At 29.1% G+C, this 26,534-nt stretch overlaps 2 protein-coding genes and 1 long non-coding RNA gene across 3 annotated transcripts in view; 1 reads left to right on the forward strand and 2 right to left on the reverse strand.

Annotated features, from left to right (window-relative positions):
- Nucleotides 1–1,575: 1,575 nt before the first annotated feature.
- Nucleotides 1,576–2,265, reverse strand: LOC136986939 (uncharacterized). The gene has a single exon (XM_067284579.1). The coding sequence runs from the start codon at nt 2,263–2,265 to the stop codon at nt 1,576–1,578; it is 690 nt and encodes a 229-aa protein (XP_067140680.1).
- A 14,112-nt stretch (nt 2,266–16,377) lies between these two features.
- On the forward strand, nt 16,378–18,079 carry LOC136986943 (uncharacterized). Its single transcript, XR_010882561.1, has 3 exons — nt 16,378–16,539; nt 17,139–17,227; nt 17,476–18,079. It is a non-coding gene; the product is annotated as an uncharacterized lncRNA (long non-coding RNA).
- Nucleotides 18,080–23,086: 5,007 nt separating this feature from the next.
- Nucleotides 23,087–26,534, reverse strand: part of LOC136986949 (cytochrome P450 3A8-like) — a 39,810-nt gene continuing 36,362 nt past the window's right edge. Inside the window, exons 8-14 of the mRNA XM_067284592.1 lie at nt 26,348–26,487; nt 26,157–26,275; nt 25,955–26,063; nt 23,790–23,875; nt 23,569–23,709; nt 23,303–23,462; nt 23,087–23,190 (exon numbers count right to left, since the gene is read on the reverse strand). Coding sequence (XP_067140693.1) covers nt 23,110–23,190; nt 23,303–23,462; nt 23,569–23,709; nt 23,790–23,875; nt 25,955–26,063; nt 26,157–26,275; nt 26,348–26,487 — 836 coding nt within the window. The 3' untranslated portion in view covers nt 23,087–23,109. The remainder of the gene's footprint in view (nt 23,191–23,302; nt 23,463–23,568; nt 23,710–23,789; nt 23,876–25,954; nt 26,064–26,156; nt 26,276–26,347; nt 26,488–26,534) is intronic.

The raw sequence follows: 26,534 nt of genomic DNA on the forward strand, positions 1-26,534 counted from the left end.
AAATAAGTTAATTAAATTTGTCATTTTCAAGTTCTTTATGCAGAATGTATATTCAAATTTAAATTTTTTTCTTATAGAATTTAATAAAAATAAGTAATCAGTTACTTTATTTTACAGATAATAATTTGAAAGCTGTCTAATTTATATAAGCTAATTGATTTCGGTTATTATATTTTTAAAACGTTGCCTTTCATTTATTAAAAGTATTAAATTGAACGTTTTTTACAATAATGACAGCTACTAACGGAGTAATTTTTTTTCTTCCCAAGAGAAGATCACAGTCACAGACCTCTTTCCGCTCAGTACGCACTAAGAAGTCTAATTTATATACTTAGTTTGAATGAAATTTCAAATAAAGATGCATAATTCACAATATAGTCCATTCAAAATATCACAAAACTTTCCCTAATATTATTTCATTTGTACGATAACTTTTAATTTAAGCTTAATTAATTAATTTAATTTCTCAATTTTATATAGCCTATAAATTTTTGTCTAGTAGTTTAAAATGAATAACCTATGTTATAATCACATGAAACGAATAAATCGGTTTCGTAATTGTTAATAAAAGGCTTTGTTAAGACAGAAACGAAAACCAAAATTAAAATGCGTACGAAATTTACAATATAGACATATGAAAGTATAATTATGTTATTTTCTATCTTGATTTTATCAAAATTAGGCATTAATATAACGAGCTCTGTGAATATTTATTTCTGGATACGCTTGACATCTAATTATATCTGCAACATATTACAGAAAATATAGCCTAACACTAACTTTTGTTAATGTTTTAGGAAACAGTTTATATAATATAGACTACAACAGTAATTTTATAAAATAAAGATTGACTTCATAGCCATAAAGCGAAACTCAACACTAGTGATGGAATAATTCGGTCTTAATTATCACGAAAAATTTTCAGAATGCAGCCAGCATTGTGATAATGTCACAATAAATAATTTGCTCGTAAATTATATTTATGCCATCCTGCGATTACTGTATTAGATCATTTGCAATTTTTAGTCATATTTTTTAATTTATTTAAAATATATGCTCTACGCCTTCAAATTAGAGGTGTATTGTCCCTATACATTATACTTTTCCTTCAGCAGTTGTGCCGGTCATCTAATTGCTTTTAAGGGAAAAGATTTGAATTGAAATAACGTGACTTCCACTATGCTTCGGACATTTATTTATATAGCTAATCGAAGCCTCCTGCCCTTATGCTTTTCATATCTAGTCTCGACATTCATTTATCTGACTCTGTTCTCGAGATTAAGAAAGAGCAGACGGACAGACATCTGACGACAGTGGGAATTTATTTAAAGTCAGATGTTTATACGTCAAAAATTTTATTATGAGAGAATGCGCAAACTTACTTATTCTCACGGCATATTGTAGATATATTCGAAACCGATTTATATTTCGTTAAAAATTTAAAAATTATTTCGTACGAACAAATATTATTTTTAAAATTTTATTTTAAAAAATAATATATAATATTTTTTAAAAAAGTCTCTTACATAAATAATGCTAAAAAATTACATAAATCCTAAAAGAAAAGCATAGTCATTATGTCATCGAGTAAAGATTTTCTAAAGAATTATCGAACCATTGTTGGAAGGCTCTTCGTTTACGAAAAAAGGAATTTAGAAATAATTCCAAGACTGACGGAACTGGAGGAAGATTTCTCTGAATGAACGATATTACTACTCCGTATTTCTCCAAGGGATTAGAAAAACTTTGGTTGAATGCTCCATTTAAAATTGTTTTTTTCCTCCTGTTTATACTTGTCAGTGAAGATCTATTCACCGGCTTAGATGGGTCCCTGTTTATACTTGTCAGTGAAGATCTATTCACCGGCTCAGATGGGTTTCTGTTTATACTCGTCAGTGAAGATCTATTCACCAGCTCAGATGGATCCCTGTTTATACTCGTCAGTGAAGATCTATTCACCGGCTCAGATGGGTTTCTGTTTATACTCGTCAGTGAAGATCTATTCACCAGCTCAGATGGATCCCTGTTTATACTCGTCAGTGAAGATCTATTCACCGGCTCAGATGGGTTTCTGTTTATACTCGTCAGTGAAGATCTATTCTCCGGTTTAGATGGGTCTTGGCAATTTTTTACTGGTAATGTGTTTTTCTGATCTTCATTCTGACTTCTCAACTTTATTCTTCTTTCTTTATTCAGTCTTTTTCTTGAATTGTTAGGAAGAGCACTTTTGCCTTCTGGATTAACCTCACTATTTGTAGATTTCATATAGAGTATTATGCTAATTATCAATAAGGCTATAACTAGGATAGCTAAAACACACTCAATTATACGAATTCTTGTGTATAAGTTGTCCTGTTTGTTTATAGTTTTGTTAAAATATATGTGTTTGTCTGAAGTCTTTTCGGAATATGAAACATGCATTCCGTGATCATCCGTAGAACCATAAGAAAAATGAAGAAATCCCAAAATTAAAATGAGTACACAACTCATTGTTCTTACGGAACTTGCCGATTGCATTTTCTATCCTAGAAATTACGAAAAATTATTTCATTGTTTGACTGAAATCAAAATTTAAAAAATTTACTCACCAACCTTAAAAAAATATGCCGTTGTAATGATAAATTTCTCCCTCCACAGAAAAACTATCCAAGATCATGCGAGCGGCTCCCTCTAAATGTTCTTTCTCAAAATTTGCATAATATTCTTGAACAAAATAGTAACTTGTATCAAGAAGAATTTTTTAAAATTCTATTCGATAAAATATTAATTAAGAAATAAATAAGTGTTATTTTTTGGAAACTTATATAAATGTTTCCAAAACAGGAATAAGTAAGATATTCTCAGTCATCTGGTAAAAAAAATACACGCCAACTCATTCAAAATTGTGTGTATCACGTGTTAGCATCATCACCTGATATTTTATCATTGTATCAGAGGCAGATAAATATGATAACACTATATATATGTTTAAACTTGAAAGTAGTATATGAATACATAATTTCATAAACTCAAAAGATTAAATAATTATATTTGCATAAGCCCACACATACGCGTGTTTGTTTTTGTTTGTTTGTTTGTTTCTATCATAAAAAATCCTTTTATTAATAATTATGAAGTTTGATTATCACATAGATGATTTATTTTAACCTAATTTTTAGTTTCACAAAAAAAAACAAAAAAGATATTCATGAAGGCATTAAATATATATTTAATTACGTTTAAATTGTTTATTAAAAGTTATCACACAAATTCAAAAGATATTAGCGAAAGTATTGTGATGTTTTGAAAGGACTATATTGTGAATAACTAATTTTTCATTGAAATAATGTATATACATTTATTTAATGTTAGTTAGACCCACCGGTAAGAAATAAATATGAATAAACTATATAATTACTAGTGTGTAAATTTATACAATTTAAACCGTAAAAAATAGGTAAATATAAAAAAGATACAAATAAATATTTAAAAAATTATTACGTATTTGGATATTTTCATTGAATTTACTCTGAAAAGTATCAAATTACTGGGATATTTACTTATGCATTTCTAATTAATTACCGGTAAATCGGTAAAGCCGTTTAATTGTAATACAATCCCTAGCGTAAATATGATTCTTATTAAATTATTTTAAATCACGGTCGATTAATCTTTACTATAAAAAGATAATTTACACGGTAATGCACCAAGGCTGGTATCATTATAAGAACAAGAGCATTGCTTCTTGCCTTGTTACCCAACACGACTGAATACATTACTGTATACATTACTATACATTTACTTGTATAGGGTAAATCTTAAGAAAGTGTTTGAGAAAATAATTAATGAAATACAGAATATACAAATATAAAGATAGAACTTTTAGCTTGTAAATCTTCATCACATTTTTTGAAGTGAATTTTATATCAATAACATATTTTTGTATCCTATATTATAATAAAGAAAGCAATAAATATTTAAAATCTATAATTTATAAGTTATTATCGTAAAAATTTTATTCAGTTCCTGAAATATTTGCTATGCTATATCAACTAAAATACAATGCTATCTGTCATTAGTCTTTCTTTCTTTCTTTCTCCCTCCTCCTGGTTCATATGGAGATTACGGCCTTGATTCGCCTTTTCTCCGATAGACGGCGCCTCCTTCCTACGAGAAGCGGCCTGTTCGTATGATGTAAGTCTCTAGGCTTGCTAAGTGAGCTTTTGGATTTTTGGCCGCATTCGGCCAGTAAAGCGGGGTCAATGACATAACCACGGTAAAGTCCACCGACAGGCTCTTGCCCAACTCTCGCCGGGCCGCCGCGTACTTGGGACAGCGCGACCAGTAGTGCGCCGTCGTCTCTTCTTCCCCGCAATGCGGGCTGTCATTAGTCAAATATAGTTATAAATGGTTTCAATCCATTAATCTTGTTGGTGATAGTATCATGACACTCTCCTAGGGACATTCCAGATGATGTCTAGACTTTTCTTTATATAACTACATTCTTGTACTTCATACCTTATCTCCCTTCGTTTTTTGGTATGTGTAGTATATACAGCTTAGTTTAAACTGTGTTCAAACCAAGCAGTTGCTTTTTTCACTTTACTCCACTGTCACACCCTGCATTTATCACAACAAATCATGATTTATTTTTTATTATATTGTTATTGTTTGCATTGCGTATAAAATTGAATATACGGTAATTATTAAACGACTTATATAGTTTAATAGAAATCAAATTATCATCCAAATACACAAAATTAAAGTATAATCAGAAACAATTAATGTTCATGTTTATAAAGTAGTAAATTGCATTTGCTACTTTATACTTTAAACTACATAAGCTTTGAATATTTAAATATTTAAAATGATTTACTTACAATTTTTAAATAATGTAATTAGAAAAATTTTGCTGCGTAAACTATTAGTCGAATATAATTTAATATTATACAAATATAAATATAAATATATAATTTACTTATTTGATATTAACGAATATACTTTATGTATATTCACAAAGTATATTTTGTAACGTTATATATAATTATTATCATACAGATTTAATTAACCTTTACAATAACGCCTGTATTGAGTTATTTAATTCAACCGTTTATATTACTAAATTAACTTCACTTGTTAGTACAGCCAGGCAATATGAATCACGATGGCTATTGTCAAACAATCAAGGTCGCATATTTGTTCAGCCGATACTATTAATTTATAATATAATATAGATAATTCTGATGTTATTGTCAGTTCTTATATAATGCTTATCCAATATAATGTATTTATTTTTAAATGATTTTTAACAGAACATTGTAACCTATAGCAGATCTCGATTTATATTACAACGTATTTTTACGGTAAGAACTTTTTTAATTACGTATTTAATTAGAAGTTAAATGTTTAAATTCTTAACGCTTATCTTTCAACTGAAAGATAGTTGTTAAATTTTAGCAGCAAATTTTCATTGGGGGGTCTGTCCTTCACACCCGGCTGCTCCCATGTTGGCCTGGCCGAACAAGGCCTGTTTATGATTAAATAGGCTTTCTTAGTGTCTATAGGGCGAAAAAGTACCTCAAATCATATTTATTTATTGGGTTGCAATTTGAAAAAATTGTAGATCTATAAATTTCCATTGTCTTTTGTCTGTCTGTCTATTCTTAATATAGAGAAAGGAGTTAAATAGATGAAAGACGAGACAAGATGTAGAAACCTGAGGGGTAGGAGGCCCAGATTCACTATATAAGAGCTTCCGACGCAAATAATTACAGTCATTAGAAGGGAATAGTAATATTTACAAAAGATTACATAATGCTAGGACTTGTAACAACCCTGTGATAGCAAAATGATTCATTTTTGTTTCCGAAGATTTGCATAGCGAACCTGTTTATGTCACTATTTGATCGAGAACATGCGTTACCTAATTTAGGGGTAGGTGGCATTACGTAATTTATGAACGATCTCATATACTGATGCCTAAAGATCCTTATAATTATCTAACAAAAGCAAATACAGTCCATATTGAAGCATAAAAGGAATTTAATACAGAATATATTATGCATATATTTTGTATCAAAAGATGTATATTATGTATACATGTAGTCTGAATTATAGGGCGTGATTACGCGTCACGTCTTCTAATATTTTAATACAAAAATAAGTTTTAGAATCAGCTTTTTAAACACATTTTTATTATCAAAACCTCCGTTCTTTTCAGACGCAAATGCAAAAGAAACACGAAAACAAACTGAAAAAGAGCTAAGTTGTTTACGTTCGTACTTGTTAATGACTGTAGTTTTACATTTTTACACCGTTTTTATTGTAACTTTTATTGTATATATATAGTTATATTATATATATATTTAGTAATTATTTATTTAAATTTATATGTATTAGAAATATCTTTGATTTGTTCCAGGCAATGTTTTTCCTGTTGATAGCTTGATATATGTTAAGTAGACAGTCATATTTACGTTTTATAGAACAAATGATTGATTGACAACGAACCGAGAAGCAATTGTAAAGGTAGGTATTTGCTAATTTATCATTTTTGTAGCGTCGACAGGTAATTAATAGGTATTTTATATATAAACATCGTCACAATGTCGGGCTGTAATTTTTAATCATATTGTTAATTCATTGAATTTAAAATATAGTCCTTGACTTTAGTAGTGTCTTCCCCTGTACATCATACTTTTCCTGTTAGCAATAGTCGGTCGGTCATCTATCTAACTCTGTTTAGAGGAAGCTCATTAAATTGAAATAATGTGACTTCTAGTTTGCATCAGAAGTTTGAATATATTTAATCGACACCTCCTGCCTCTAAGTTTGTATATCTTCTTGACTTTCTTCTATCTCACACCATTCTCGAGATTAAAGGACAGACAGCCTATCTGACTGACTAGCCAGATACGTGGACGACAGTGGAAATTTATAGGTCTACAATTTTTTTCATATTGAAGCCGAATCTTATTTTTTCTGTTTAAAGATACCGATTCTTAGTAATTTAAGCCATAAATGTATGATACAGGTATTTAATAGGAGAAATGAAACAACTATGCCATTGCACTTGTGATTGTTGCAAGTAAATTTATCTGTTAGTATATATACATACTATACAGTACATTTTATCTGAATCTATCATTAATGAGTAGGCCTATTCATAATTAATTCTGAATCTTTTACTATTAAATAGGTTAATAGTTATTTATAATGGGTTATCACATATTGTAACTTTCATAAAGCTAATTTATTAAATAAATATTTGTGACTATTCTGACCCATCTAAAGCGCATTTTGGCTTAAAATACCATGTTATAGCCCTCATCAGTTAGGAACTTATTGGTTTGAAACAAGCATATTATAAAATTTATACAATGATACAATTTACATGTCTAAAAATACATGTACTGTTCTAACTTTAAAAATATTAAAATATTGTTATGTCATTAATTATAATGTAAGTGCAACTGTTAACAGGTGGTCGTTGTTTTATGCTGTTTTAATGTTACTGATCAAGGCTATAACGTGGTCTTTTAAGCCGAAATGCACTTTACCTGGGTCAGAATAGTCACGAATATTTATTTAATAAAATAGCTTTATGAAAGTTTTAATGTTTGATAACTCATTATTTAATAGTAGAATATTGAACTTGACAATAACAGGGTATTAGAAGCTTGCTAATTAGGATTAATTTTGTTGAATTCTGATATTTTTTTATATTAAAAAACAATATTAAATGAAGCGTGCAATGCCTTAACGTTATAAATTCCAAATACGTTTTATTGAAGAATTAAATTCTAAATGCAATATTTTCTGCTGAAAAAATATATTGTGGCACTATTTTTAAGTTGAATTTAAGTGAAGCTATAAGGCTTCAATTTTGTATAGAAAAGTATTTATGGCTCCATCTGTTATGAGATTTTATGTAAAAATAGTTTCATTATTATTATTATAAAAAAGAGAAAAACTTATTTTAGGAGTTGGAGTGAGTGTGTCTTTAAATTGTAAATGCTAATATCGTGTAAAATTTTCATTAAATCTGACTAATATTCGCTCTTGAGATATGCCACCTGACCCTTCTATCTGCCTTTTAATGACCAAAATATAATAGTATCAATGTCCCATATATAGAAATAACTCTGCCAACTTTATTAATTAAAATTTCTTAATCATTATAAAGCATTGAAATGAATAAATAAGTAACCAAAAATATTTTAAAATTCCTATTTATTTATTGACATTAAATCGATTTTTTTTAGCTGCAGCATATAATAAATATTATCCAAAAAATAGTTATGAAGACTGTTATTATTTTAATTTATATCGTGGCATCGGTAAGATCACGTAAGTTACATTAAATTAAATAAATTTAATCGTGTTAAAATTTTATAATATTTAATTTTTCATTTCTTTATTTACAGAAAATTGCAACAAAATTCTGGATAAACTTATAAATACTCTGAAAAATAATAAAAATATATCGAAAGAAATCGATCCACTTTTCTTCGGAGAATATAAATCAAATAATTTTAAGGCAAATAACATCATTGTTAAAGGGCTAATGTCTTTAGAGAGAAAAGGAAATTGCAGCTGGACCACGGATGAAAAATATAAAAACGTTAGTTTTCGTGCAAATTTAATGGCTACGAATCTGAAGATCTTATTAGATTGCCAATTTAGTATACTTCTAACTTCATTTACAGGTTCTGCAGTTTTTACTCTCGAGCAAATAGAGGCAGAAATTATTTTAAGTGTTGTTCTGTTTCTATTGAAACCAAAATTAGAATTATTCGATATAACTGATTTCAGAAGACTTAAAATTGTCAAAGTATCGGGATTCACCACTCCAGTAAATTGGTTAACGAAATTTATTATTGAAAGAAATGTACGGCGCCTTATTCCAAAGATTAAGACTGCAGTTAATAAAAAAGCCACTGTCGTCATTAATAGAAACATAAATTTACTTACTGAATTCATAAAAAATATCCTGTAAAAATAATGCGATGTTTTTACAATAATTAATAAATTTAAAATGTTTTAAATAAAACGATTTTAACCTAAATTTCTTTTATGACTATTTTCCTTTCTGTTTAATGCCGTATTTCCGTCACAATCAAATGATAATTATTTCTTTTGAAGAATGTATTTCCTATTGAAAACTTTTTACTATATAGTTTAATTTTTTCAAAATTTATAGAATAACTGCAGTTCTGTAATCTTTAAGACTAGGGTTGCCAGTTACTTGGGGATAAAATCTGAGACAAAATGAGTTCTTCCCGAAAGATACTGGGATGCTTCAATTCCAGGACATGCAATAGATGTGTATTTTTACTCTGCCACTGACATAAAAACATTTAAAATGTGGAAAAAGAAAAAAAGGCTTCATTTCAGGAACAGTTTTTACAATAAAGTCCTCCTGGTACTAGATGTCAGTCGGTAAAAATCCGGGACGATCCCGGAAAACTTAGAGATCTGAAACCCTAATAACTAATTTAAATAGACGAAATGATAGGATGACACGTATTATGGTTTGTTGTGTATCATGATATACATCAATACACATCAAACAATAATATAAGACAATTTTGTTTCCCTTGCGCTTAGGGGCCGTCCATAAATTACGTAAGGTATTTTGGGGTGAGTGGGGGTCAAGGATTTCTTACAATTTCTTACTCAGGGGTAGGGGGTAATAGCTCTCATCTTACGTAATATTCTTATTTTTATTTTTTGATCTTGTTGAGTGGTGGAGTTTTGAATTTGGCTTCAATTTGGCGGTTTCTATTAAGAACGCTCGCTGTATTAACGCCATCAGGTGTGACGTGATAGAATAACAACGTTAGCAGACATATATTTTATTATGGGAGAGAGGCCGGTGGTGGTTTCTCTCTCGTTTTTTGCTTTTATTAGAATAAGTGTGCACCACCCACTACTATAGGTGTATAACACTAAGAATACATAAACCAAAATACATGATACAAAGTAAATATAAATTACTATTCGGTTTTTAGTGAGAACTAAATGTAAAACTAGAAACTATAAATTATAAATAGTCTTTTCTTCCATATTTTTTAACATAATTGTAAAAAGCATCAAACAGTGACTTCTGAACAAGCTTATCGAGTGGATATGGCCACCTGAAACCAAGCGTAAAGATTTCTAATTTCAGAATAGTGTACCTTGATCGTAAATTGGACAATGATAGATCATATGGTCGACGGTGTCTAGGTTTTCTGTAGAGCAAAAGCAAGAGACAGTTTCTGCCCGGTTATACATCGCCAGGTAGCTTCTAAAATTACCATGCTCAGTAAGAAGTTCAGCAGTAGCAAACGTTAAATCTCTAAATGGTGATGAGAATCTGCATTCAACACTAGGAAAATAAAGTCTTGTTATTCTATCAGTTTTTTTGCTCAACAATTGTTGATTCCACTTTTACGTAGCGTTGTTATGAGTATAATTTTTAAGGCTGCTACGTCAGAGAGGGATGTGAGTGTAGTCCAAATCAGTGTCCTTTGCAGCTGACAGCCTCAAAGTCGGCTTTTTCATTTCCTAGTATACCAGTATGGCCAGGAATAAATATAAAAGTTATCTTATTAACGAGACTTTTAGTATGGTGCTGGATATATGTGATTTTATTGCTATTGCAATTGGGATTTAATAGAGCTTTTAGGACAGACTGAGAATCACTGTAAATGTTGATAAACAGAGGTTTGTTTGGTAGTGACGTGGCCCACTGAACTGCTTGGTAGACAGCGTCTTCTTCAGCTTGATATGTAGGGGTATCTGTACCTTCTAATATATATCAGTAATTTACTTGCTACTGAATTTTTACTAGTTACATGATCCCAGCTAGAGGCCGCGTAAAGTAGCATTGTTTGTATTGCCCCATTATATAGAGTTTTACAGCTTTATGATTTAGTCCCAGGTGCACCTAGCACATTTTATCAGCATGTAGTTTATTTTCTTGGCCTTAGCCAAGACGTAACCAATATGGCAACGGAATGTGGCTTCTCTCTATTTTCTCTTGTTTTATTTTGTATGCGTTTCTTTTACATGTGCACTAACTAGTCGATCTGTCAAAGTTTTTTGCGTCTTTTTGTGAAAATTAAAATTAATATAAAAATAAATATTATGACGTTGATTAATGATAATAATAATAAAAAGATTGTTAATAATTAAAAAATAAAGTTCTTAAAATAAATTGTTCATTCGAATTTATTAAATTTTTATATTTTTAAATTTGTTCACATAGTCTTTTATAAATTATAGTACATATTAATTAACTAATTAATAATTATATATTTTGGACCTAAGGTTTTTAGGGTTTCATTAAAAAAAATTATTTTTGTTAAAATCTTTCAATACAATTATGCCTAAATATTACGTAAGATAGGGAAGGGAAGGGGGGATCAAATAGAATATTACAGTTTCTACACAGGAGTGGATGGGGGTCTAGAATGGCCAAAATCGCTCTTACGTAATTTATGGACAGCCCCTTACGGCCGAAAAAATTCAATTTTTCTGATACAAGATTGAGCACATATGGAAGATTTATCGCTAGATAAATCTTCCATATGTGCTCAACCTTGGTAGATAAAAGCGCGATGGTTTAAACTAGGCGGAATTAATCATTTGAGTTGCAAGTTACAGTTTCGCGCGACATATGTTGACAGTTTATGCTTGATCTAAATCAGGTTTTATTAGTGAGTCGTCACCGAATAGGACGTGTGAAGTACTGTATATATTTTTACAGTTTATTTATTTTAAATAATTGGATTAAAATTCCTGAACTTGCAGAGAATTTGTAAAAATGGCAAAATAAACTTTCTTATATTTTGTTTTAAAAACGATTTATTAGTTTCTATTTCGTTTCAGAAACTTTACCGTCTTTATTTAATAATAAAAGATGATAAAGTAATAAGGTAATAAATTTATTTATCGTTTAAAAAATCGCTTTCACTTTAATATTGTAAATTCTGTTTCACCTCAGGAAGTTTAGGACGTCTGTCATTCGTGTTAACATTTTTAGTCAAAATGCAGCAATATAAAATAAATCCGTATTCTCGGAATTGTAAATGAGATGCATGCGATAAACAAACGTGATACAGTAAAAATATTAACTGAATTCGTGTACAGTACATATTAATCTGATGTTCATTCTCAAGAGATGATTCATTTTAAATTGACGTATTTTGCTTTAAAAACTAGTATAAATATGAAAATTTCCGCAGGATTTAAACAGGCTTTAGAAAATTGAATTAGAAAATTAAACCGCTATTTCAACTTAATTATGATAGCTTTAAAAAATCATTTATTAGTTGAGTATGTAATAACAATTGAACTTCTACTATTTCTCATAAATAAGTAAAATTTAATTGGAAAAATAAAATTGAATTTCTCGTAATTGGTTGAAACAGTTTAAAAATTTCGCATTTATAAATTAAAATGTCAAAGAATTTGATTTAAAAAAATCAGGCCGAAAAATTGAACATGAAACTATCAATATAATAAGTGGAAAATAAAAATAATGTTTTTGCTCAGCCAGAGGACTTTACGATAAAGTATAGTTTACTGCTGAAAGGATTCTGGTTTCTCCATCCCTCATCCAAGATCGATTTCATTGCGAATCAGGGACTTTCATAATGGATATAATAAACACTGACTGTATTGTCTATAATTTATCTATACTTTGCAATCTATTAATCAATCACATTTTATATAGTAGCATATTTAGCATGATTGGTTTTCTGAAAGTTATATTATATACTATATTTCTTCATATATGAAGAAATTATATATTTTTTAAGTTTTTGAAAATTTATTAATTGTTTATAGCAATAAAAACACAACAATACTTTTAAAAACTCTCTGTAATTTTATAGTTTTTCATTAATGCAATGTGTTTACATTAGTATTAAACATCATATCAGAATTAATTATTAAAATAAAAATTTAATACATTTCAGGATTCGAACAAAATGTTAACGATTGAGTCAAAATTAATTCCAAAATTCATGATAAATGGCTTTATTGCCCTAACCTTCAATTATTCACTAAATACAAATAAAAAGTTATACAAATCAACGATTATAAGTATTAAACAATATTTACTATGATTAATAAAATAATTAATTGTTTTATATAATATTTTGTTGTAAATAAATTAGAAAATTCTTATCGAGAGACTTCTAATTTAAATTCAAGGTAGAAACGAAATCCAATACGAGATATTATTATTGACATATGCTCATATGTAAGCGTAAATATTATATAAATATATACAAATCTAACTTTCATATTATTCAAATTCGACATTTATTAAAAGAAATTTCACAATTCTAAGATAGTTTGTCATTTAATGCTTGATAGTTCCTGTAAATATTACGAAGATGGAGACAATCTAGCAAATTTAGTTATTAGAAACTCGCTTTTAATTTTATTGTTTATATAATATCCAATATAACTTTAGCATAAAACATTTTTTATTACTTTTAGTAGTTTATGTCAAAAACTATACAAATTCAATAATTTCTAAATATAAAACTTAAAATGTTTATCCTGATGTATCCTGATTGTTGATGTATCTTACTAAAAGCAGCTGAGAAAAGCCATTTATTTATAAAGTGTTTACTAGACATTAAATGTTTGATTTTAAAATGATTTTAAAAAATCAAAATAAGTATTCAGGAAGTTATATATTCTAAGGAAAATTTGAATTATTTTCTTCTTACAATAGACATTGAGGTAATCTAAAAATAGAAGATTATTTATCAGACAATAGGCCTAAGTGGAAATTTCCTAGGTGTGTTATATAGGTAAATGAATTTCAATATAAGGAAATATCAATATAACAAAAGCTTAGTGTCCATTTTATATAAAATAAATCATTTATAAACATAAATGTAAGAAACATAGCACTTAGATATACAAAAACGAAACAGAATATAAATAAAATTAATTAATACCTTGTAGTTCTTTATTCAAAGGTCTTTTATTTTTATTTATGTATGTACTTTTGCGAGTTAACCACTTTCGATTTTGTCAAATTTTAATATATTTATATTTAAAAATAATAATTAACAAGTTTTGATAGAAATAAAAATTTAACCATTTAACAGGTGGCTAAAAATCTGATCAATTTGTAGAGAATAATCAGATAATTTCGTTCAGGTTCCTCTGAGAGTTTTAAAAAGATTATGTCATTTTGAAAATTTAACAAGTAATTTTTGCTTTACAAAAGTGCAAGGCGAAAATATTTTTTGACCAGTTTACACGTGAACTAATAACACATTCATTTTCAATTACTTATTTGTAAAATGTCTACTATAATTTGGGATTACCTTGACTAATCAATTGAAAGAGAACGTTAATATATTTTGCTAAAATATAAGTATCTTTTCCCTTATAAAATGCGCTAGTACATATAATTTATATGTACTAGTGCATAGGATGTGTCTTATATTGTGAACAATATCTTCCGTAATATAATCGACACGTAAAATACGATACATTTAATAGAACAAAGTCTTATAAGGAAAAAAATGCGGTACTTATAAATGTAATATGAAATATCTGCGTTATTTCCTTTCATATAGGTATATGTATTTCGTATATTCCTACTGTATGAAAAATGTAAAGAAGTACAAGGTCGTGCGAATAGTGGAGAATAATGAGAATATGTAGGCTTATTTAATTTTTTTCTTTATCGTCAACTAATATGCGTTATAAATCTTATTAAACATACATATAAAACATTAAAAAACGATAAAATATTTTAATTTTAATAGAAAAAATTTTGCGGTGCTGAATATTAGTAGATTAAATCTAACATCAATTTTGAAAAATTATTTTATTTAAAATAATAATTACAATATTAACTTCTTACTTAATTACTGAAACTGAAGAATAATCGTTATGTTTATTTGTCAGTTAATAATTAGGCTATACATTCATTAATTATAAATGAAGATACTATTTTATAAATCTGATGAATACTTTTCTAATTACAGAAAACTTTCTATTATAAATTTATATTTTATAAGTCTAAGAGTAATAATAAATGTAACACTACTAACATTATCTCTGTAATTTACATAATAATTTCATTAAAACTGTTTTATTTAATAAATAAATTTAAACCAACTTGTTTAATTTTTAATTATGTATCAAAATAAATTATATTAGTAAAAGACATGCTATCCCACATAGAAATACGTACAAATTTTGTGGTTTATCCATTTTTCCTCAACAATTTTATTAAAATTCATTCGATACTTGCACACAAAACCAGAATATCTTGAAGTAGATTTTCCTTTTGTAGAAAATTCCGACCAAAGATTAAATTGAACATTTCTAAATTTAATCTAAAGAATGATAATAAAAAAATACTTTTTTAAATGTAAACATCATTTGATATGTTTTTATACTAACAAACGTTTTATAACGAGGTTAACTTTCGATCATTGTAAAGTAAAAAAATAGGGTCGTGACTGACTTGACGTGGCCATGACTGGTCAGTCGCGACCATTCACAAACGAATTATATTGTTCGGTCTATTTTGTTTTATACGGATGATTGCATTATATCGGAATTTTCTCTTCCCACACGTAAATTTCCGCTAGGTTAGCCGACAATACAATATTCCTTTCCATTATTATTTTAATTTGATTGTCATTCAATTGATTATTACTTTGTATGATGAACGAGAGCACTGGTTTTACAGTTTCACGAATGATAACAGATAAGAGCACATTTTTAAAGTTTAATAAAATTAAATTCTAGTGCAAATAATATTATTTTATTAATTTTTGTATTAAATAAATTTTTCTTAACACGCATAATATTAAAGAAGAAAGTGGAATACGTGACTAAGCACATTGAATGGCATATTTGTTCACGAACCGTAGTAAAAACTAGAAAAGTAATTTTAGACTGTTCTTTGATAATACATAATTAAAATTGTTTCCTGATATTTTTTTTATTATTATTAATTTCTCAAAAATAGTTACACAGCATTAATTTATAGCCTATTTTAGGTACAAATTTTATTATAACCGAACGTTGTATTATAGAGCTTTTATTTTAAAGTTAACGAAAACTTTATAAAAAATTTTTTGTAATATTTTTGATACGTTTTCAATATACGGTTCTAATATAAAAAATATCGAAAATATTGCTACATCAATTTGATAATAATAACCATTCTGCGAACTTCGTGTTAAAATCTTCTATTATAACATTTTCCTTTTTTTTTTTTTTTTTTTTTTTTTTTATTGAGAGAAAACTCTTTTATAGAACTGTATTATACGCTGATATTCCACAGCTTTGAATCACATTACAATTGTACTTACAAGGTCATTATGTTGGCAAAACTTAAATTTCCAGTTTATAAAAAATAATTCGTTGCGGATGGTTCAGGCATTAAATCGAAAAGCTTCCGTTCGCGCTACGCAGCACACAAAATGGCGTAACGAATACACATCAGTTATCGTCACTTACCGTACATTATCATCGAAAATGTGCCTTCTTTCACTGGATTAACGTCTAAATACATTCTTGGTAAGAAGTTTTATTTGTTTAAACTTCGAAAGCTTAAGAATTAATTAGATGTAATGTTAAATAATTAAGAAAATATCAGAAATTTTTACTTTCATTCAGTTTAGTTCTATATATAACCTTGATATACTGTAGTATAGATGACCTGATTTATAAACAACCTATTTCGGTTGTCAAACTAGTTTTGGGTCTGGTTTATATTTTAATAAGGAATATAATTTTGTCTTTATTTTACTACATAATGTCTGCTTTTTAAGGCAAGTGATCCCTTATTTACATTTCACTTGACTTAATTACAATTCTTGAACATTTAATTTTAATTTAATAATTTCTTTTATTTTATATTTCTGTTCCATTAGCCTAATTAATAGTCAATTCCTTTAGTATTAACTGTATTAGTTTTTCATACGTTTAATTCATAATTTAACGCCTCTATGAAAAATTTAACAATTAAAGTAATTTGATTTTTTGCAATGTTAAATGAATAATTAACTTACGAAACGAAAATTAATAATTATTACATTTCGATTGTATTTCAACACGGCACAGATTTAAAATATTAATTTATATTTAACTGTGTAAATTAAAATAATTATTTTTAGGTAGAAAATTTGGAAGTAGTTAACGGTACTGGTCGTTAGTATGAGGATTTTAATCATTTTATTATGCCTAGTTACTTCAATTACATCACGTAAGTTATAGAAATTTACCATTATTGATATTCATAAAGGTCACCAAATTAACATTTAAGTAAATTATAAGCTTAAATCAGAATATTTTAATATTTTTCTAAGTAATTTGCATTCACTTTTAAAGTCGTTAAATAATCGACATTACAGTGTATTTTAGATAAGATTAACAAAACGTTAGATAATTATTCTCGTTAATATTTAATTTTTTCATGAATTAAAGTTCATATTTATTTATTTATTCATTTAGAAAACGGTAACGACATTGTGGACAAGTTAGTCAGCGCACTGAAAACAAATGATTACATATCAAAAGAAATCGATCCAGCTCACTTAGGTGGATATGAATCCGAGAACTTCAAAGCTACTAATATAGTTGTAAAAGGTCTGATGACCATGAATAGAATGGGAAATTCTAGTTGGAAAATCGATGATAGTTATGAAAGTATTAATTTGAATGCAAACTTAATGGCGAGTGACCTTAAAATTTTATTAGATTACAATTTTAAATGGATGCTTGTCCCGTTCTCCGGAATTATGAGATTTAACGTGGAACAGATAGTTGCCGAAATCATTTTAAGCACCAACATAAGTCCTATACAGCCCAAATTAGATTTATTCAGTATTAACGACGTTCAAGGTTTAAAAATTGAGGAAATAACTGGATTCAAACCTTTAAATTGGTTCGCAAAATTTATTATGGATCGTGTTGTGCATAGACTTATTCCAAGAGTAAAGACTGTCGTTAACGAGAAAGTTACTGTTATCATTAATGATAATTTACCACTGCTTACCGAGGTTGTGAAGAGTGCCATGTAAATATAAAATTTTTAAATAAATTTACTGTAAAAAAATTGATCTTTTCTATAATATTTCTGTAGTAAATGAAATTTATTTAAGTATTTCATAAATACCTCCTACTTCTACGAAGTATATTATTTTATCAAGTGACAGATTTCTCATATATTTATTGAAATTTTAAGCATATGTTTTTGCGTCTAGTCTGTATAAAGTATTAAATTATGATCATATTATATACGTAAAAATGTAAAGTATAATTCAACACAAAAGTGAATATCTTCTTGAATTTTAATCGTATACTGTGTAATCAAACGATCAAATAATTGCATGTCTAGCAGTATATGCAGGGCCGGATTATCGAATAGGCAAAGTAGACAAATGTCTAGGGCCCGTAATTCGGAGGGGCCCGGTTCCAGTGCAGAAGATTTCTCTGTTTCAAAACGAGTTAAAATTATTTAAGAAATTCGATAGGACAGAAAAGGCTGTATCTAAGAATTCCTACTAAGCTCCGCCCGACTAGCCATTACCTAAAAAAAGAAAAAAAAAAAGGTCAACAGCCACCTATGCGTCAGAAGTAATGTACTGTACGTCACGAGATCTCCGCACCATCTAGATATCTTCCTGATATATGATTATGATTTATTTTCTAAATCTAAACTTATACGTCGCGACATCGCATATTCGATATAGCGTTCAAGTTGCTCGAGTGCGAAATTGATAGTGTTTTATAACAAGTTAGAAGTACAATGTATTTTTATAAAAGAGTTAGAAAGGGTGACACTACGGTGTGACTTGGGGTGACATCCACGATATCCGCATCGGGTGTCACCCATGCTAGCTACGCTAATGTCACATTATATAAGATTTGTTTAGAAGCAACTTATTTAAATGGGGCCCCAATTTCAATTTTGTCTAGGGCCCGCTAGAGGCTTAATCCGGCGCTGAGTATATGATATAGCATGAGTAATAATTATAGACGGAAGAGCTAAATGAACATAATCTTGCTTAAAACGGGCCCAAAACAATGCTTACAATTTGTTGTGTGAAGAAATAAGAGAAGAAAAAATTACGTTTACTTAATATTGAAATAGACTGTAATGCTTAGATATTTTATATGATTAATTAATATCTGTGTTTTACATATTTTCTTTAATTAAAAATCTAACATAAATTTTCATCTTCACCGCACATTGTAGTTAAATGTATAATTTAATAATTATTTATTTAAATCAAAAGGTAAATTTTATAAAATATAAATTAATAGGCAAGCTCAATAAATAAAAAATCCAGCAGCAAGTTGTTTAATTTTCCCAGCAACGTTTAAACTGCGTGTGAAGCTATTACGATATTTTACTAAAAAAAATCTTTTTATGTTTTTAATTATTATAAAATGGCAAAACGCGTAATTTTGAGAGTAGGGATGGGTTTTATAAAAAAAATTGTAAACGATAATAACGAATAAAATCTCCATTAAGTTCGAACCTACTCGAGATATGACATACAACTGACATACAATGACATCCCGTCAATCTTTTACAACTGAAATTTAATAGCATCAATGTCCCTAATACACAAACATTCCAGCTTCCAGAAATTTTCGACAAAAAACACAGGAGTTATTAAGCTTCAAAGAGGGTGAACAAAATCATGCCATACACACACACAAATATACATACAGAACATACACTACACTACAGAAAAACCCTCAGAATTTTTTTTGCATTTCTTAGCGTTTGAAGGTCTCCTGAGTTCAAAATTGTAAAAATCTCGGGGAGTCATTTTTGACTGATTGCCACACTTTTCCTCTATAACAGAGCCGGGAAAGTAAAGTGAAAAGTACACGAGTAAGATGTTTTAATCACGGCATTTGTCTCCGTGCTCCGTCCATTCTACTCCATTCAAGGTCAATCCTTTTCACCTGGTGGACGTTTTTTAAACTTATCAATTCGGTTTCGCTTTTCATTCGTGTAGTTCAGGTAGTTGTGTATATTCTGTATTGTCTTGGTCATTCGTTTCTTATAATAATACTCTTATGTTATCAGATATCTGCATATTTAAATTGAGATCTTTCAGATTACTTTTCAGATATATACACGTTTATCGAAAATAAAGTGCCTAAAAGAAAGACACAATTGTCACGAAATACATCCATGTGAAAATACTTCACTCCTTCGTGCTGATTCATCTTCTCTATAAACTCCCAAACCATTTTGACCGATCTGGACCAAATTCCTCATAATTACTCTCTGGAACCCGTTGGAAAACATGGAGTACCATAAAACTCGGAAATCTCGCTCTTTCTCTCTGATTTCATCCTCCTACCCCAAACTCCCAAACTTTTTGAGCGATCTGGACAGATTATGCGTAGTTACTTTCTTTATCCTTCAAAAAATATACGATACTTTAGACTCGAACCCTCACTCTTTTCCCTGATTTTATCCGCAGAAACCCTTGCCTAACCTTTTGACTGATTTGCATCAAATTTTGCATAGTTACTCTCTGCCAACCTGCGGAGAACATAACAAGGACGACTCAACCTGCTCCCTGAATTCCCGAGCAACGCTGGTCGTTCATTACTAGTATGAAATATAGTTGATCATGTAGTTTTGTGTGCTTCGGTATATTTCTTTCACACTGCTAATAAATTATTACTAGAATAATAGTCTTGATAAAATTTACTATTAAGGTACTGATGAGTTGTATCTGATAGGAATTCAAAAGTTTCTAATGAGAGGTACAAGTTTGATTGTATTACTTTTGAACAATTAAGGGGTAAAGACTCGTATTCGGGAATATCCAGGATATGAGCAACTACTGAAGGCTCATGCGCTGGAGTTTCCGCGGCGGATCATATAAACTCATTTCTTGGGTGGCCACTATTCAGTTACATCTGGCTGTGGCTCATATTTAATAACTTCAGGAGGCGGGCAGGAAGAGGAGGGAATTTCTGATGGTAGTCCGTAATCAGTCATTTCAGAATACGACTAATAATTAGTCATTCCTGATTGTGATCAATATCCAAATTCGTGTAAGTGCAGTCCATTTTGCTGAACTTTGCCAATTCTGTTGCCCGCTCATATTTTCGGATTTCTGTCAGATTATATCAAGAAAGTTTACAATTGGAAGATTACAAGAAACACTGGAGTTAACCGTGATCTTTGATTTTGGCTATAACATTTTAATAACGATTTAATAAACATCATGAAAAAAATGTAACTATTCTTAACCATTTATCGAAAACATCTATATAAAAGTCATTTTATAATGACGTTTTCGTATATCTTCATGACTAGATTTAATTAAGTGTAGTAGATAGTGTGAAATCGAAAATATGATTATGCGCCGATATTTAAAAATGTTGCACTAAATTCTTGAATTATCATAAATTTTTAATACTTTTTCATTATAATATATTTCATGTGTAGATATAATGGGCTTTATAATAGTCCATACTTTTTTATTCACACCAAATAACGTTTCTGTTTATTGTTTAGTGCTAGAGATAGGCTTATTATTCTTATTATAACTTTCAGCATTCCCAAAAATTTTGGTTAGGATTCGCCTCTGCAGAGAAGAGACCTGAAAATAAACAGCAATTGCAGGAATGCATTACGTTTTGTATAGAATACTTGAAAAAAAATCTAGCGCTGCACCAGAGCACTACAAAACTTTTGTTAAGGCTTGAGGTAGCCGTACAAAGTACAGTAGAGCGTCGAAAATTGGAATCAATTGGGGGCTGGGGTTGTTCCAATTAGTCATTTGTTCCGATTTCCGACTTTGTACGAAATAATATACAGTCAAACCTGTTTTTATGCGCTCTTTTTATGTGCGATTATTATTTGTGCGATTTTTTATGCGAATTTTTAATTTGTGCGGTTTTTTTTGTGCGATTTTTTTATTTGTGCGGTATAGTTGGCGACTAGTCTCGTGCGATTCGTCATGTCTCACGTTGACTTATTATAGCTAAATAAACTTATTATAGCATAAATGCACTTATTGTAGTAATATTATTGCATGAATATGCGAAAAATGAAATAATTTACTTTTTAAGTCAACAAAACACCACCTGGACAAAAATATGTAAAACAGACGATAGACCAGACGATGCAGTCAAGTGCTGACATCTGTTGTCAATAAATTCTATTTCGTACGGTTTTGAGTTATTTTCTATGTGAGACTTTTTTATGCGGTCCCTGTTGACCGCATAAAAAAATTATTTTTTTAATTGTGTTGCGAAAACTATTATTTACAGCCATTCGTGAAGTTTCGTGAGATTTTTTTTACTGCGTTTTTTTTAATGCGATCCCTATCCCCCGCATAAAAACAGGTTTGACTGTATTAACCTGTCCGATGTTCAAATTTTTCTCCGTTACGTGTCGCTTCGTGTTGAATTTTTCTCCGTTGCGTGTCGCTTCGTGTTGAATTTTCGTCGATTTTAAGCCTAACGAAAATTTTTATAATAATAATCGAGGCTATCGTATCGTTAAAAATTATTTCTGCATTTTGTACAAACAAAATAAATATATCGAAAAATATAAAAAACATGAAAATTATACTTTAGAAGTAAATCTAGTATCAAAAACGTTCGATTCAGCACGACACAGTCCGACTGAAAATCGTTCCGTTTCCGGCCATTTCGATTACCGACGTTCCGATTAACGACGCTCTACTGTATTGAGATCTCATTCAACGAGAAATAACTATTTATTTTATGATTTTGAGAACTAGTTATGCTAAAAATATCTGTTTTCCCCCATCAGTGTGAACAAGTTCTCATTTCAGTGCACATGAATAGACTGTGCCATGAAATAACACTTACTTAAATTCAATATAGCATTATATAATATAAATTGAATGTTATTGTTTATTATTATTGATTTCATTTCTGTACTATATGTATTATTACAAATCGTAGTTATAAATTTGCTAGTTTGCACAGCTGTTAAACGTTTTCTGGTATACACATCTTAGCCCGTTACTACATATAACCCAATTTTGAGAATAAATTTAACATATATAAAACGAGTGTTTTAATTATGAACCCACAAAGAAGATGAAAGAAAAAATTCATTTATCAAAAGGTTCACGAAGTTATTGCAGTTGCCTTTACAATAATTCCATTTTTTGGACGGGGTATAAACAGCGAGAAGTCTTCTTCGGCTTCCTATAACAAAGTATTAATTTCCAAAATTTAAGAATAATATCAACATTTTTTCACATAATAAATAATACAAATGATTTAAACAGGAATATATTTAAAATAAGGTTTTATTCACCAAACTTCCACAAGCTTGTAATTTGTAGCTCCTTATGAGATTAGCCAAAGTTAATTTCATAACTGTTTGAGCCATTCTCATTCCTATACAACTTCTTGGACCATATCCGAAAGGCTGACATATCGATGGATCTATAAGTCCTGCATTCTTAGATGAAAATCTGAAAATTAGTCATAAAAATATGATATTAAATACTACTTTCAAATCACCAATATTAATACAAATAAATTAATGTATATCACGGGTGGTATGATCAAATGTCAAACCTGTCAGGGTTGAAATTTTCCGGTTCTTTCCAATATTTGCAGTCTTTATGCAAGTTCGATACTGGGATCATAACTGTAACTCCTTTTGGAATAATTATATTCTTATAACGGAAATCGTTCGAACATTTTCTACTTATTAACCTGAGTAGTTGTGAAATTTTAGATTAGTTTAAAAATTTCGATTAAAAACTAAAATATACTTCTAAGTGGCAAATATTTACAACGGTGAAAGAGGACGAAGACGTAACGTTTCCGCTATTACTTGACTCAGGTATTTCAATTTCGGTAAATCGGCATATTCAATTTTCTGTTAAAAATATGTTTTCAATAATGTAGAAACTTTTATACTTATAAATTTGTTTTCTGACAAATTTACATGTTCAATGCAAAAACTATTCACAAATGTGACAACCCTCAACACTTAAGAAACAACAAAAATAAACAAATGTTTTCCAGTATTAAAACTCTGATAACGTTTACAATTTATAGTATGTGTGATAGTTCTAAATTTATCCGCTTAGTTAATCTTTGGTTTATCTAATTATTACAACTTAATTACTTTTTATCGTCATACTATAATGGATTATCGTTAAACTGAGTTACTTTACCCAACTACTATACTGTATACATTAAAGGTCATAACTTAAAATTATTAATTTATTGCGAAATGCTTTGGCAATTTTGCAATCTAATTTCTTCAAACTGGTTTTACGGACTCTCTTTTATTCATTTATTTTGCCTTATTTTCTATTTATTCATTTATTTTGCCTTACACTAATTCTGCAATGTGTCTCGGAGCCGCTAGTTTATCTTACTTTCAAAGTATGATAGGCCTAATATATCTTTATTAATAATAATTTATATATTTATAAATAGTATACAGTACTGTATATGCATGAGCGTCTGTTGATTCCAATGCCTGCAAATTGTGCTGAACGTGATTTAGCTTAAATCTAGGGTTTATTTAGTGTATTGTTTTAAACTTTGCTCTACAATGACTTAATTCAGTTCATATGAAATAAAAAGCTTTTCAGTGACTTGTTGATATAACCATCCAGCGATCTTTACGAAAACACAGTATAAATTAATCTACATAGAGTTGTTAAGCTGAGTTTATACTCGACGGTCACGCTTAAATTTTTTAAATTTCAAAAATGTGAATACGTTTTGAATGATTCTGTTAATACGTTTGTTTGCGCTTTTAAACACAACTGATCTGCTGTTCATTCTGTATAATCTAGTTTATAGCACAGTTTACTATAAATTTGCATATTTCTGATAGACGATATATATTGCTCCTATCAGAAGACACTTTACGATCCGAGTTGTATGCAGTGTCTTTGGTTAGGAAACAGGCGATATGGATGTTCCACTATCCCAAAACGGCGTTATTTTCAATTCGCCGTCCCGGACTAAATCGTAAAGCTTTTAGTTCTCGACATGAACGAAATGATGAAATTTGTTTACAAGTACCGCTGATATAGAATTTTCCCAGGAAAATTTAATAATAATCTCTGTCAAGAAATGTAAGAATTTAGCTTTTGCCCACTGCAATAAACTAGTTTTTAGTTATGTACTTCCGTCTAGAAATTATTTTTTCAATTGCAATGTTTTCTAATAGCGTGTGAATAGAAAGCTAAACTGTCTTATATCTATAATGCAAAAGAAATTTGTCACCCATGTTCTTGCGAAGTAAAACCTTTTTGTAGCACAGGATACTTTAAACTTAACTTAAAGTTGGCACGCAATAATAATCTAATTGTACACCGGAATGATAGTGAACAAATAAAAATCATTACAACATCACAGCACAGAGACATATAATTGAAAAACCACATCCAAAAATGTTGTAAAGCCAAATCTGACGTTAATTAGTTTGCAATAATTGCCAGACTGAGGAATTAATTTTCAATTATTGATTTGTAGCATTGGTGCTGTAATATGAATTTTTTATTTTATTTTATCGCTACTATTCTTCGTTCTGAATTTAATTGCTACTTCAGGCTGGTTTTAAGATGTGTCAACAAAGTATATTTTAATAAATATAAATTACCGGAAAATGAAATAAATGAATAAAAATATATGAATGAATATATGAATGAAAAAAATAAATGAATAAAATATAGCACATTTCCTGGAGGACATGATCGACAAGGATCCCAAATAGCTTACGACATTAATCGACATGGACATATTGTCGCACCGAATCCGGTTGGAATCGGTTAAACGATTTTAGAGTTAAATAAATATAATATAAATAAATTTAAATTGGCATATGTACGAGTGTAAAGTCACGATTTTCTCTCACTCAACTCAATTAACAAAATATCAAATATATTATTATATGTGAAAACATATTTAAATTTGCTTAATTAATACGAATTACATTGTTTTCGATGTTTTCGTTTATCTCCTGACGAATTCTTTCTTGTTCTTCAGGATGTTTAACCAAATAATGGGTGCACCAAGCTAACATAGTACTGGTAGTGTCGTATCTAGACAACAACAAAAATAAAACTCAATCTACAATTTAGCATTAAATAATTCATATGATCTGCGTTGAATATATTAAACAAAAATATAATAACCCAGCTGTCATAAATGCAACAGCATTCGCAACAATAGTATCTGTTGAAAGCTTGGTTAAGACACCATCCGCTTCACCTTCTGCATCAATCATGATTTGCAAGAGATCTGGTGGATGATACTGAACAGAAAACAGATTTGTACAATCAACAATACTATTATTATTTAGCAATTTATAAATTGTAAATCTTACATTAGAGGTTTTTCGGGAAGTAACCAATTGACTACATGTATCAAACACCATTTTAGCAGATGGAAAATTTATTGCATATTTTATTGCATCTAAAATCTTTCTAACGTACGTAGGAATCGGTTCAAATTCGGGAAAACAAACTAAGCACTTTATGTTAATTATTCTTAATAAAAATCATAAAACTATT

The sequence above is a fragment of the Centruroides vittatus genome, unplaced genomic scaffold, assembly GCF_030686945.1.
Source record: "Centruroides vittatus isolate TY-2023 unplaced genomic scaffold, ASM3068694v2 scaffold_1424, whole genome shotgun sequence".
Lineage (NCBI taxonomy): Eukaryota > Metazoa > Arthropoda > Arachnida > Scorpiones > Buthidae > Centruroides > Centruroides vittatus.

Bases quoted from the DNA above. Each gene is read 5' to 3' on its own strand.
- LOC136986939 (XM_067284579.1), bottom strand. From the start codon at position 2,265: ATGAAATCTACAAATAGTGAGGTTAATCCAGAAGGCAAAAGTGCTCTT.